This window comes from Salmo salar, chromosome 04, assembly GCF_965601325.2.
Source record: "Salmo salar chromosome 04, fSalSal1, whole genome shotgun sequence".
In the NCBI taxonomy this organism is placed as follows: domain Eukaryota; kingdom Metazoa; phylum Chordata; class Actinopteri; order Salmoniformes; family Salmonidae; genus Salmo; species Salmo salar.
The window spans coordinates 75,110,151-75,124,115 of record NC_138294.1 but is presented as its reverse complement, the minus strand read 5'-3'; the positions used below and the strand labels follow the sequence as shown (position 1 = coordinate 75,124,115).

At 42.3% G+C, this 13,965-nt stretch overlaps 1 protein-coding gene across 1 annotated transcript in view; it reads left to right on the top strand.

The window, feature by feature from the left end:
* LOC106603746 (double C2-like domain-containing protein beta) overlaps positions 1 to 13,965 on the top strand; it is a 185,487-nt gene that overhangs the window by 71,586 nt on the left and 99,936 nt on the right. Inside the window, exon 2 of the mRNA XM_014197802.3 lies at positions 5,991 to 6,070. Coding sequence (XP_014053277.1) covers positions 5,991 to 6,070 — 80 coding nt within the window. The remainder of the gene's footprint in view (positions 1 to 5,990; positions 6,071 to 13,965) is intronic.

Here is a 13,965-nt window from a genome sequence, read left to right as displayed (position 1 = left end):
CAGAGACTTGTCCCGAAGCCACTCCTGCATTGTCTTGGCTGTGTGCTTAGGGTTGTTGTCCTGTTGGCAGGTGAACCTTCGCCCCAGTCTGAGGTCCTGAGCACTCTGGAGCAGGTTTTCATCAAGGACCTCTCTGAACTTTTCTCCGTTCATCTTTCCCTCGACCCTGACTAGTCTCCCAGTCCCTGCCACTGAAAAACATCCCCACAGCATGATGCTGCCACCACCGTGCTTCACCGTAGGGATGGTGCCAGGTTTCCTCCAGACGTGACGCTTGGCATTCAGGCCAAAGAGTTCTTGGTCTTGGTTACATCAGAACACATAATCTTGTGCCTCATGGTCTGAGAATCCTTCAGGTGCCTTTTGGCATACTCCAAGCGGACTGTTATGTGCCTTTTACTGAGGAGTGACTTTCGTCTGGCCACTCTGCCATAAAGGCCTGATTGGTGGAGTGCTGCAGGGATGGTTGTCTTTCTGGAAGGTTCTCCCATCTCCACAGAGGAACTCTGGTGCTCTGTCAGAGTGACCATTGGGTTCTTGGTCAACTCCCTGACCAAGGCCTTTCTCCCCGATTGCTCAGATTGGCCAGGTGGCCAGCTCTAGGAAGAGTCTTGGTGGTTCCAAACTTCTTCCATTTAAGAATGACAGACGCCACTGTGTTCTTGGATCTTCAATGCTGCAGAAATTGTTTTGTTCCCTTCCCCAGATCTGTGCTTCGACACAGTCCTGTCTCAGAGCTCTACGGACAATTCCTTCACCTTCATGGCTTGGTTTTTGCTCTGACATGCACTGTCAGTTGTGGGACCCTATATAGACAGGTGTGTGCCTTTCCAAATCATGTCCAATCATTTGGATTTACCACAGGTGGACTCCAGTCAAGTTGTAGAAACATCTCAAGGATGATCAATGGAAAAAGAGTGCACCTGAGCTCAATTTCGAGTCTCATAACAAAGGGTCTGAATACTTATGTAAATAAGGTATATATATTTATTTTTTTACACCTGTTTTCGCTTTGTCATTATGGGTTATTGTTTGTAGATTGATGAGGAATTTGTATTATTTAATCCATTTTAGAATAAGGCTGTAACATAACAAAATGTGGAAAAATGGAAGGGGTGTGAATACTTTCCGAATGCACTGAAAATACTGTTGCCATTCTATTTGTTTATAAGACAATGATTTACACTATTGTACCTTGAGTGCCCAGACATACTCTTTACATCTTGCATTAATGACACTTGCATTAATGACACTGTCTTTCTTTCACATCAGACAGCACAGGTCTATTAGCGTTATTATTGCCTCCAACCGTACAGTATCACATCCTGATTTCCATAGTTTCATTCACTTTAAGCCTTAGTCACCCATTTGATATGAAGCGCAGTACGATTGTGGTTTCTGTCAAGGCAAGGAATCGTTTTCTGCATTTGATAATGCCACCGACCCCAGGAGTGGACTAAAAGATTCTGGGTCAGGTATAATATTGCTCTTCCCTGCACCCTGGCTACTCGAATCCAAATATTTCCTTTCTCTCTTTTGAGCTTTTATGGCTTTGACATTTTATCATTAGTTTTACAGTAACGCCCGCCGGCATGTCCTAGGATTCCTGCGATCCGTTCGCCACCAACAACAACAAGAGGCCTGTTTCTTTTCTCTTTTTTTCTTGCCCTCCTTGATCACCATGGAGATAACCGGGTTGTTTACCACCTGACTTCTGTGGGGCACAATGGAAATATGATTATGGTAATAGGGTCGTGTTTAGTGACGATCGAGGAGGACTTGTCCAGACGCTTAGGCCCAGTGAAGAGGCCCATTTAGGCGATACCCACAGCCTTAATTAATATTTTATTCATTTTAATTGAACTAGATGAGCTTTGATTAAGCACTCAGAGGCCCCAATGTTGGCCGCGCCTGAACAATGGTGGCCCTTTTGTCAACCACATAATGAAACGCTTTGTCTGCTGTTGCTGTTTTTGGCCGAGAGGAGAGGAGTGCTCATTTTCTTGATGGGCTCTCTGACACCGTCTCTTAATGTGCTTCCAAATGTAGGTAACCGTTGAGAAGCCTCGATCTGTGCGTCACCAGGAAATGCGCGGGGAAGGGATTTAATGTTGTGCGGCGCCCCGAAAGCTTTTAATGAAGCTTTTGGCTCATCAGGCAAGACTAACACACACACACACACACCAGCGGAATTAGGCGGCCAGTGCCATCTCTCGCTCTCTTTCTCTCTGAGAGAAAGGCAATTTGTGTCCTATTTTTATTAATTGAGCTTTTATTGTTATTATTCTTATTAACCTCATTGGGCTAGGTGGGACGCTAGCGTCCCCCCCGTGGTGCACTCCATCAACAGCAGGTGCATTTCAAGAGCGGCAAATTTGAAACCAAATAAATGTCAAAATTCAAATTTTTCAAACATACAACTATCTTACACCCTTTGAAAGATAAACATCTCCTTAATCTAACCACGTTGTCCGATTTCAAAAAGGTTTTACGGCGAAAGCATAAAGTTAGATTATGTTAGGAGAGTACATTGACAATAGCTGTGTGTAATGTTTTGTCAATTCAAAGACAGGGTCACCAAAACCATAAAACCAGCTAAAATGATGCACTAACCTTTTACAATCTCCATCAGATGACACTCCTAGGACATTATGTTAGACAATGCATGCATTTGTAGTTCTATCAAGTTCATATTTATATCCAAAAACAGCGTTTTACTATGGCATTGATGTTGAGGAAATCGTTTCCCTCCAATAACCGGCAGTCAAGTCAGCACCACAAATTAAATAATTAAAATTAGAAAACATTGGTAAAATATTATATTGTCATTTAAAGAATTATCGATTTACATCTCTTGAACGCAATCAACTTGCCAGATTTAAAAATAACCTTACTGGGAAATCACACTTTGCAATAATCTGAGCACTGCGCCCAGAAAAATACGCGTTGCGATACAGACTAGCCGCCATGTTGGGGAGATCTAAAATCGAAAATACTATGTAAATAATCCATTACCTTTGATTCTCTTCATCAGATGTCACTTCCAGGTATCACAGGTCCATAACGAATGTAGTTTTGTTCAAAAAAGCTCATCATTTATATCCAAAAAGATCTGTGTTGTTAGCACATGATCTAAGCCAGCCGGACTTCTCGTCATGAACGAGGGGAAAAAATATATTTTCGTTCGTTCAAACATGTCAAACGTTGTATAGCATAAATCATTAGGGCCTTTTTTAAACAGAACATGAATAATATTCAAGGTGGACGAATGCATTCTCTTTTAAAACGTTTTGGAACGAGGGTACCCAACATGACCTCGCGCGCCAGAGTCTAATCGGCCATCACCGTTCCATGGCTCTTGTTCGGTCAGATCTCATAGTAGAAGATTCAAAACACTTTGTAAAGGCTGGTGACATCTAGTGGAAGCAATAGGAAGTGCCAAAACATTAATCAGCCCCTGTGTGTTTCAATGGCATAGGCTTAAAGGTAATTCAACACATCAGGTATCCACTTCCTGTCAGAAAATGTCTCAGGGTTTTGCCTGCCAAATGAGTTCTGTTATACTCACAGACACCATTCAAACAGTTTTAGAAACTTTAGGGTGTTTTCTATCCATATATAATAAGTATATGCATATTCTAGTTACTGGGTAGGATTAGTAACCAGATTAAATCGGGTACGGTTTTTTATCCAGCCGTGAAAATACTGCCCCCTAGCCCCAACAGGTTAACTTACTTTCCTATAGTTGTTGCATTGTCATGTGGTGAACCTGCAAGGGAGCATGTACTCCATGTACTGTATATCATGTATATATGACAAATAAACAAACTTGAACACACACATACATCTAACTATGGCATTTATGTGTACATCTTTCTCTCGGCAGCCACTGAGTGCCCCGACAAAAGAAAAACGAGGCGATAGCCTGGCTCTCCTAGCCCACTAATGCACCCACAAAGTGCTTTCTAATATGCACAACGGGGAGAAAGATTCAACGTTTTCTACGGCACTGTAGACTAGGCCGGCACGCTAAGGTTAATCACAAAGTGGTAGGCCTAAACGTTGGGCACCGTTTATGGAATCAAAGAAAAATGCTGTGTAAGATGGGGATGGACGGCTGCACCAAGCCAAGGCTGCTGCCAGTCAGTGCTGATGAATTAGACTGTGTTATATTAAAATGACTCCTCTTGTCTGGCTCCCGCTCCAAAAGGCGCGCGCTTTGTATTATTGACATTTCCCTTAATTACCGGCTGTCCCCACAGCCAGAGTTATCATTTATGCGGCGGAAATGATTTTCTTAACATCACTCCAATGAGCCTTTCAATGCTTTGTTGCAGTGAACTTTCTGCGGACATGGATTCGATCAGCTGTCTGTTATGTTTTTGACTGGCTGTATCTGCATGCACATTGAGAGACTTCCTGCTTGTTGTTGGTCTGTAGGTTACTGTGCTCCTTCTCCTCTTCCTGTGATGTCATTCATTGTTTGTTTGTTGGTCTGTAGTTTACTGTGCTGCTTCTTCTCTTCCTGTGATGTCATTCGTTGTTTGTTAGTTGGTCTGTAGGTCACTGTGCTCCTTCTCTTCCTATTTGTAGGTTGCTGCTACACCACTTTGCAGTGTAGAGGTTGCAAGTGACATAACACAAGCTGCCAAACTAGAGCAGTAGGTACTCTACCCTTACAGTTATACGTACCAGGAAAGCCACCCATGGATGTGAAACACATAAAACTGCAGAACATTGAGGTACTAACACATCTAATGACCTGAGAGGCCAAACGGTCATCAGACAGCTGAAAGCCATGCTGTGGCGAGACAACCTGTGGCTCCGGCCATACTGTATGTATTGGCTTACCGTATTTCCCATGCAAAGAATACAGACGGTCCGTTATAGTACGGAAACATGTTTTTGCCCCAGGATTTTCAAGCCTTTGAGGAAACCAATTGATAGCTTTGCAATACGAAAACCAAAAGCACAGAGCACTTTTAGTTCGAGAGAGACATGTTTAGCCATTGAATAGATGGGAATAGATACGGGAGGAGTGTATCGGCCAGATCCATACAGTTGCACGCCTCCCTGAATTTTGCGTAATGGCTTTATTACCTGCCAATTTTTGCTCCCTCTCCCCCTCTCTGCGTGATTGCTGTTGGGAAAATGCTGCCTGCAGGGATATGTTCCTTTTTAGAGCACAGAAATAATGACACGACATTGCGTAATGGATTTGATACAAGCTACGTGCTACGAGGCAACGAAGGGGAAGAACATTGTTGGTGGGGGTGATGAAGGGACAGTAGGAGGAAAAACAAATTTGAGAGGCAATTCCACAGGAAAAAAAGAGCACAGGCCTCCGCTGAATGCCGTACCCCCAGCATCTCATAAATGTATTAGAGATTGAAGTCACGGCCCGGGCGCCAATCTCGATAATCGAAAACAAACCTGGTTTAATCCCTCTGGTGTCCTCTGTTGCCTTTCTACGCAGCATCACGCGCACACACACAACCTCCATGGGCAAACGTGTTGCAATGTTTATTGAATTAATGCACCCTCCAGATGCCAGCGAGAAGACAAACAAAGGCGGTATCAAGGTCTTGGACTAACGGTCTCTCTGACAGGAAGTGGCAGAATGTAATGCTATTTTAGGTGTTGGGCCATGCTGTGGAACAGGCCTTTATGGGGCTAATGAAAGGATTATTTTGTATGATCATGTAGTTAATGAAACATTTGGAAGAGTTTATACTCCAGATGGACCCTATGGAGTAGATCAGGCATGAAATATGTTCTACTCTATATTGGCAGACAGGTCTATATGAAGTGAGGTTAAACACAGTTGTGGTGTGTTTGAAGCAAGCAGTTGAAGGCATCTCCACTCTGTCGTCTGATTTCTGTTGTAGTCTCCTCTTTCTCTCTTTCTTCCATAGTGTGTAGTTGAAGCCATCTCTGCTCTGATATCTATAAAAAATGTTCTCCTCTCGCTCTCTCTCTCTCTCCTAAAGCTACGTTGGGGACCCTGGACTTCAGTTTACTGTATGACCAGGAAAACAACGCTTTGCACTGTACCATCAACAAAGCCAAGGTGAGCATCCATGATGATGTTTGTCATTCAACGGGATATTGTTTCCATGGTTTAGGGTTAACCAATGTAAAACACACACCACACACACACACACACACACACACACACACACACACACACACACACACACAACCAGAACCACCCCAAGCATGGATCAACATCTCATAGGTTAATTAGTTATATCAGTTGTTAATTCATTACCAATCAGTGCTATTAAGCTGTTACCCCATGTTGTCAAGTTAAAACTATATCCTTGTCGTAATGCTTGTCGAAATAGTAGATGTAGTATTGACACTCACATTTGTATTGCTTGGTAGTCATTGGAGCAATTCCATTTAAGTACCTAGGTCCGGGGCTCAATAGCAGTACATATTTCGATCCATACATGGCAATATAGTAGGTAGCTGGTCTCTAACTAACTTTGCAAAATGACAGGGAATAAATGGTATGTTTCTTGTTAAATAGTCAGATGTTTGCAATTTATTCTGCTTTAAACCCAGCCTGTAAATGGGACCATAATTTCCCCCCCTATTTCAGATAAAAGATGAGGAGGACTTTTAGAGCTCAGCAGCTCTCTCTTTTCCTATTTCAGATATCTAGAACGGTAACATAAAGTAGGCTCCACGGACATCCATGATGCTACATGGTTATATTTTGATCAAGGTGGTTGATAGCCTTTCTCTATCTCAAACACACACAGACAACACTCCAGGCTCATAGCTAAACATGTACCAGAGGCTCGCAGGGGGATCACTGGCAGCTTGTTTTGGCTCTGTCGGTGTGTATGTGTTCTCTGCTTCTTGCCACTCTGTGGTCATGTGAAGGGTATTTCCCCTGACAACAAGCTGCTGGTAGCATCTGTTGCTGTCCACTTTACTCTGGATCCAGACGAAGCCTTTAGTCTGTCCTTACAGCAGCTCTATAGTACACACACAGGTCAACACACACACACAAAAACACATGTGCATGCACAGGCTCACGCACTCACAAACACACACACACACACACACACACACACAGGAAAACACACACATGCATGCACTTGCTTATGCACACACTCAAACCCACACAAAAACACATGTGCATGCACACGCACACATTAAAATCCACAAACACTCAAATCCCCCCAAGAAGGGAAATCTCTTCATGTCTGAGACTCAAAGCATTTTCCCTCACTGTGTTTTGTTTAAATAATTGCCACTTCCTCTTGAAGATTACTTTTAGGTTTCAGTAGCTCATTCACTGGGCTCTAGGACAAAGCAGGAAACATCTGTATACATTTCAGATATCTCTTCCCCTCTGTTGCTCACCCAAATTCTTTGTGACATTTACTAGTTAATGATCTCAAATGGATTTCCTGTGACCTACTGCATGCTATTGTATCATGGCTTGGTCTGCAATAGGCCAGACAGGATGTCTGAATGCAGTGGCTCAGGTGGCTTAAGAGGAATGTCTGAAATCAGGATTATTTACTGAAGACTGCATGCTTTCCAACCCAAACAAACAGCATCTCCATCCAAATCAACAAGGTGGGGAAAAAGTTACAGAGCCTCTGCTATCTTTTCCCTCTCCACTTAAAGTTGAAGTGGCCATTTTCCTTTTCCAACTTGCTCGTAATTGTCTTTTCAGGATAAGTAGGTCCAATATACCCAGCCAGATCCACATTGGCTGGCTTGGGGGAAATGCCAGACAAGGAGAGTCAGGTCAGACACTTACTTTGCCCTCTTCCACATACCCTTTTCTCCTCAAAGAGAACCAGCTGGCTGATCTGAGAATAACCCCTTCTTGTTCCAATCCCTTCTATTCCCCAAGGAAATAATTTAAGTTTCAGGGGTAACACACTGGGGTCATGTTCAGCAGGGCACACTGTATCATTTTTTTTTTTGCAATGGAAAACGAAAATCTGTGGTTTTAAGTTCAAGCAGTACCTCCCTCTTTCACCCCAGTTTCTCCCTATCAAACATGCCAATCTGAGATGGCAGATTAGGCCTTTGGTTAGTGACTTCCTCTGGGATTTCAGCTGCTCCAGCTGTCACAGTCAGTGCAAGGCTCTACATGAAACCCCAGGTGTCATAGTAGGCAGCAGGCTTCCTCTGCTCTGGTACCTGGCAGCGGACTAGCGAAGCCCCAGTCCAGGAAGCTCCAGGCGACTCCTTTGGCTTCCTCTCAAAGCCTTGGAGCAGCGGCTGGGCTAGCATCAGAGAGAGACTCCCTGGGAGAGAGAGTGCTAGAGAGGCTCTGTCTGGGCTTGTGGATGGCCTCACTTTTTTTCACTGTTGGGATTTCTGCAAGGTTTTGAGGATTTGAAGAGTATTCGATCCCATTAGGGTGCTTGTCATCGCTTAACATAACTGGAATGCATGCCAAAAAGGCAAAAACACTCAAATGCAGCAGCAGAGCCTTTTAAAACTCAGCTTTTTTTCTTTGGTGGTGGGGAAATTTCACCTCTATGACTTTCTTGTAACAGACTAAATACCTACTTCACGTACATTTTGACATCCTCCATGCACTATTTTTAGTGCAAAAGTTAACACACTAGAAAAGACTGGTAAGATAAGCAGTTGAATGGAGTTGAGAAAACATTTAAAGAGACTCCAGTTTTCTTTAATTCCCAGAAGAAGACATTGATGGGTGTTTTTCCCTGGCATGGATCCATATGTGAAAGTAAAGGCCAAGTCTCAATAGACACTCAGGACATACATGGTCAATAAATAACTACAGGATTGATGCATTTCTGCCAAGAACACAGAGTACAGAAAAAGTTATATTTTTCTTTAATAATGCAAAACAAAGAATTCTCAGGAGAGAGGGAATAGGCCTCTGTTCTATCTAGTGCACTTCATTACATTGTTTGATCCATCACCTGTTTTATTTAGACTGAACCATCAAGCATGACGAGCCACTCTGGACGAAGCTAGCGTAGATAGGCTAAGCATCGCTAGCTAGTGGATCTTGGCCGATAGTACTACTGACCGTGAGCAGTGGTACGGTCTCTCTCTTGCTGTGCGAAATACACTTGTTTGCTCAATCTAAGTAATATAGATGTATCTATGAACATATGTTGCCATCCACAAGGATACACTGTGTAGTAGGGAATGTTTTAAATCAAAACCTGGAAGTGTCAGAGTCAACCCAGGAGCTAGAAAGCTTTATAGACCACCACTACCAGGCCCTGTCAGACATGAAACAAAGGCAGCATCCGCGCTAGTTCCGTCATACGCCCATCGTTTGACATCACCAGTTAAAGAGAGTCTTTCAACATGGAGGCCATGGACAGTGCCAGGGATGTGCTGGAGTCTTTCGACAAAAGAAATTGTGAAATTGGAGATGCTAGAGACAATCCAACAGAGCATCTCAGAACTGACAGCCTGTATGGAGTTCAGCCAAAAGGAAATAGACAAACTGAAGAAGAAGAATGAATATTTTAAAGGTACCATATATAACATTCAGAATGCAGTTGAGACAATTTATCGGGAGATCAGAAAGCTGAAGGAGTCACTGCTTGGTGTACAATCTCGGGGAATGAGAGACAATCTATTATTTTCTGGAATTTCTGAGACCGATAATATCAAACCAGAGTATAGTGTGAAGGAATTTATGACTAAAAAGATGAAACTGCCCCCCGATGGGGTGGAGAAAATCACCTTCTCTAGGGTGCATAGAATGGGGAAATCTTTCAGAGGCAGACCTCGCACAATTATTGTGCGCTTTGAACATTTCAAAACAGAATGAAATGGTCAAAAGCAGGAACAGAGAATGAAAAGGAACTAACTATGGGATGAATGACCACTTTCCCCATGATATAAGCAAGTACTACAGTGAGGGGAAAAAGTATTTGATCCCCTGCTGATTTTGTACATTTGCCCACTGACAAATAAATTATCAGTCTATAATTTTAATGGTAGGTTTATTTGAACAGTGAGACAGAATAACAAAAAAATTCAGAAAAACGCATGTCAAAAATGTTATAAAATGATTTGCATTTTAATGAGGGAAATAAGTATTTGACCCCTCTGCAAAACATGACTTAGTACTTGGTGGCAAAACCCTTGTTGGCAATAAGAGGTCAGACGTTTCTTGTAGTTGGCCACCAGGTTTGCACACATCTCAGGAGGGATTTTGTCCCACACCTCTTTGCAGATCTTCTCCAAGCTATTAAGGTTTTGAGGCTGACGTTTGGCAACTCGAACCTTCAGCTCCCTCCACAGATTTTCTATGGGATTAAGGTCTGGAAACTGTCTAGGCCACTCCAGGACTGAGCCACTCCTTTGTTGCCTTGGCCGTGTGTTTTGGGTCATTGTCCTGCTGGAATACCCATCCACGACCCATTTTTAATGCCCTGGCTGAGGGAAGGAGGTTCTCACCCAAGATTTGACGGTACATGGCCCCGTCCATCGTCCCTTTGATGCGGTGAAGTTGTCCTGTCCCCTTAGCAGAAAAACACCCCCAAAGCATAATGTTTCCACCTCCATGTTTGACGATGGGGATGGTGTTCTTGGGGTCATAGGCAGCATTCCTCCTCCTCCAAACACGGCGAGTTGAGTTGATGCCAAAGAGCTCCATTTTGGTCTCCTCTAACCACAACACTTTCACCCAGTTGTCCTCTGAATCATTCAGATGTTCATTGGCAAACTTCAGACGGGCATGTATATGTGCTTTCTTGAGCAGGGGGACCTTGCGGGTGCTGCAGGATTTCAGTCCTTCACAGCGTAGTGTGTTACCAATTCTTTTCTTAGTGACTATGGTCCCAGCTGCCTTGAGATCATTGACAAGATCCTCCCGTGTAGTTCTGGACTGATTCCTCACCATTCTCATGATCATTGCAACTCCACGAGGTGAGATCTTGCATGGAGCCCCAGGCAGAGGGAGATTGACAGTTCTTTTGTGTTTCTTCCATTTGCGAATAATCGCACCAACTGTTGTCACCTTCTCACCAAGCTGCTTGGCGATGGTCTTGTAGCCCATTCCAGCCTTGTGTAGGTCTACAATCTTGTCCCTGACATCCTTGGAGAGCTCTTTGGTCTTGGCCATGGTGGAGAGTTTGGAATCTGAGTGATTGATTGCTTCTGTGGACAGGTGTCTTTTATACAAGTAACAAGCTGAGATTAGGAGCACTCCCTTTAACCTGTTATGGATAGGGGGCAGTATTTTCACGGCCGGATAAAAAACGTACCCGATTTAATCTGATTATTACTCCTGCCCAGAAACTAGAATATGCATATCATTATTAGCTTTGGATAGAAAACACTCCAAAGTTTCTAAAACTGTTTGAATGGTGTCTGTGAGTATAACAGAACTCATTTGGCAGGCCAAAACCTGAGAAGATTCTGTACAGGAAGTACCCTGTCTGACCATTTCTTGGCCTTCTTTGTCATCTCTATCCATTACAAAGGATCTCTGCTGTTACGTGACACTTCCTACGGCTCCAATGGGCTCTCAGAGCCCGGGAAAAAGCTGAATGACGTAATTCAAAGCCCAGGCTGAAACACACGAGCGCTTTTGCTAAGTGGTCTATCAGCGGACAAAGGAATTGGGCGCGTGCCCGAGTCGACCCCATGCTGTATTTTCTTTCGTCTGTTTACCTAATTGCAGATTCCCGGTCGGAATATTATCGCTTTTTTACGAGAAAAATGGCATAAAAATTGATTTTAAACAGCGGTTGACATGCTTCGAAGTACGGTAATTAAATATTTAGGAATCTTTTGTCACGAAATGCGATAGTGTCTAGAACGCACGAACAAAACGCCGCTGTTGGACATAACTATGGATTATTTTGGACCAAACCAACATTTATTATTGAATAAAAGTCCTGGGAGTGCATTCTGACGAAGAACATCAAAGGTAATCAAACTTTTCTAATAGTAAATCTGATTTTGGTGAGTGCTAAACTTGGTGGGTGTCTAAATAGCTAGCCCTGTGATGCCGGGCTATCTACTGAGAATATTGTAAAATGTGCTTTCACCGAAAAGCTATTTTAAAATCGGACATATCGAGTGCATAGAGGAGTTCTGTATCTATAATTCTTAAAATAATTGTTATGTTTTTTGTGAACGTTTATCGTGAGTAATTTAGTAAATTCACCGGAGGTTTGCGGGGGGTATGCTAGTTCTGAACGTCACATGCTAATGTAAAAAAGCAGTTTTTTGATATAAATATGAACTTGATTGAACAAAACATGCATGCATTGTATAACATAATGTCCTAGGGTTGTCATCTGATGAAGATCATCAAAGGTTAGTGCTGCATTTAGCTGTGGTTTTGTTTTTTGTGACATTATATGCTAGCTTGAAAAATGGGTAGTCTGATTATTTCTGGCTGGGTACTCTGCTGACATAATCTAATGTTTTTCTTTCGCTGTAAAGCCTTTTTGAAATCGGACAGTGTGGTTAGATAAAGGAGAGTCTTGTCTTTAAAATGCTGTAAAATAGTCATATGTTTGAAAAATGGAAGTTTTCGGATTTTAGAGGAATTTGTATTTCGCGCCACGCCCATCATTGGATATTGGAGCAGGTGTTCCGCTAGCGGAACATCTAGATGTAAGATTAAGAGTGTGCTCCTAATCTCAGCTCGTTACCTGTATAAAAGACACCTGGGAGCCAGAAATCTTTCTGATTGAGAGAGGGTCAAATACTTATTTCCCTCATTAAAATGCAAATAAATTTATAACATTTTTGACATGCGTTTTTCTGGATTTTTTGGTTATTCTGTCTCTCACTGTTGAAATAAACCTACCATTAAAATTATAGACTGATCATTTCTTTGTCAGTGGGCAAACATACAAAATCAGCAGGGGATCAAATACTTTTTTCCCTCATTGTATATTCTGTCATGAATGAACACAGGGGCTAGAGCAACCGAGTAGCACCGGTTGAGGACAAACTGTACATAAATGGCTAGCTGTTCCAAGACACAAATTATCCCCTGGCTGTTTTAGTTCATTCCCTCTTTGCCATGACTTTTGAATCCTGCATTCCACTAAAAACACAATGACTGCATCTAAAAGAATTTCGCATTCTGTTGATTTGCAATTATCAAAGAAAGGACAGGAACAGACAAGGTGGTGGTGTTGCAATATATATATACAGATTCACTTACCGTTTAAACTGAGAGATGAAGAGAAATGCTATGGCTACAGGTTTATTTAACATTTCAACCACCAATTTTGGTGGGGTGTGTGTACAGGCAACCATGTTCAAATGTATCTTACCTGGATGATATACAGTATGTGACCATGCCTCTGATGAAAATAAAGAGTTATACATTCTCTGAGATTTTGATATTAATTGGAAGGTCAAGAATGATGGCAGCAAATCCAGGATTGCCAGATTCACTGACAGTGTAAATCTAATGCAAATGGTTAATGCCACTAGAAGATCATCCAAAAACAGGTTTTGCAACCAAACAGAAACATGTATTGATTTTATATTTTTCAGTAATACAGAAAAAAGTACAAAGGCTAAATCTGTACCTTTGGGCTGGACCGATCATAGTAGTATTGCAATAACTAATAAAGCAATGGTCCCAAAAAAGCCGCCTCAAAATTGTGGTAAAAGGAGCTATAAGAATTGCAAAGTGCCTTTGGAATGTATACAGACCCCTTGACTTTTTCCACATGTTGTTAGGTTACAGCCTTATTCTAAAATTGATTCAATAGTTTTTTTCCCCTTATCAATCTACACACAATACCCCATAATAACAAAGCAAAAACAGGTTATACATTTTTGCTAATTTAAAAATATAATATACATAAGTAGGGTTAAGTATTCAAACCCTTTACTCAATACTTTGTTGAACCACCTTTGGCAGTGATTACAGCCCCTTGGATATGACGGTACAAGCTTGACACACCTGTATTTGGGGAGTTTTCCCATTCTTCTCTGCAGATCCTCTCAACC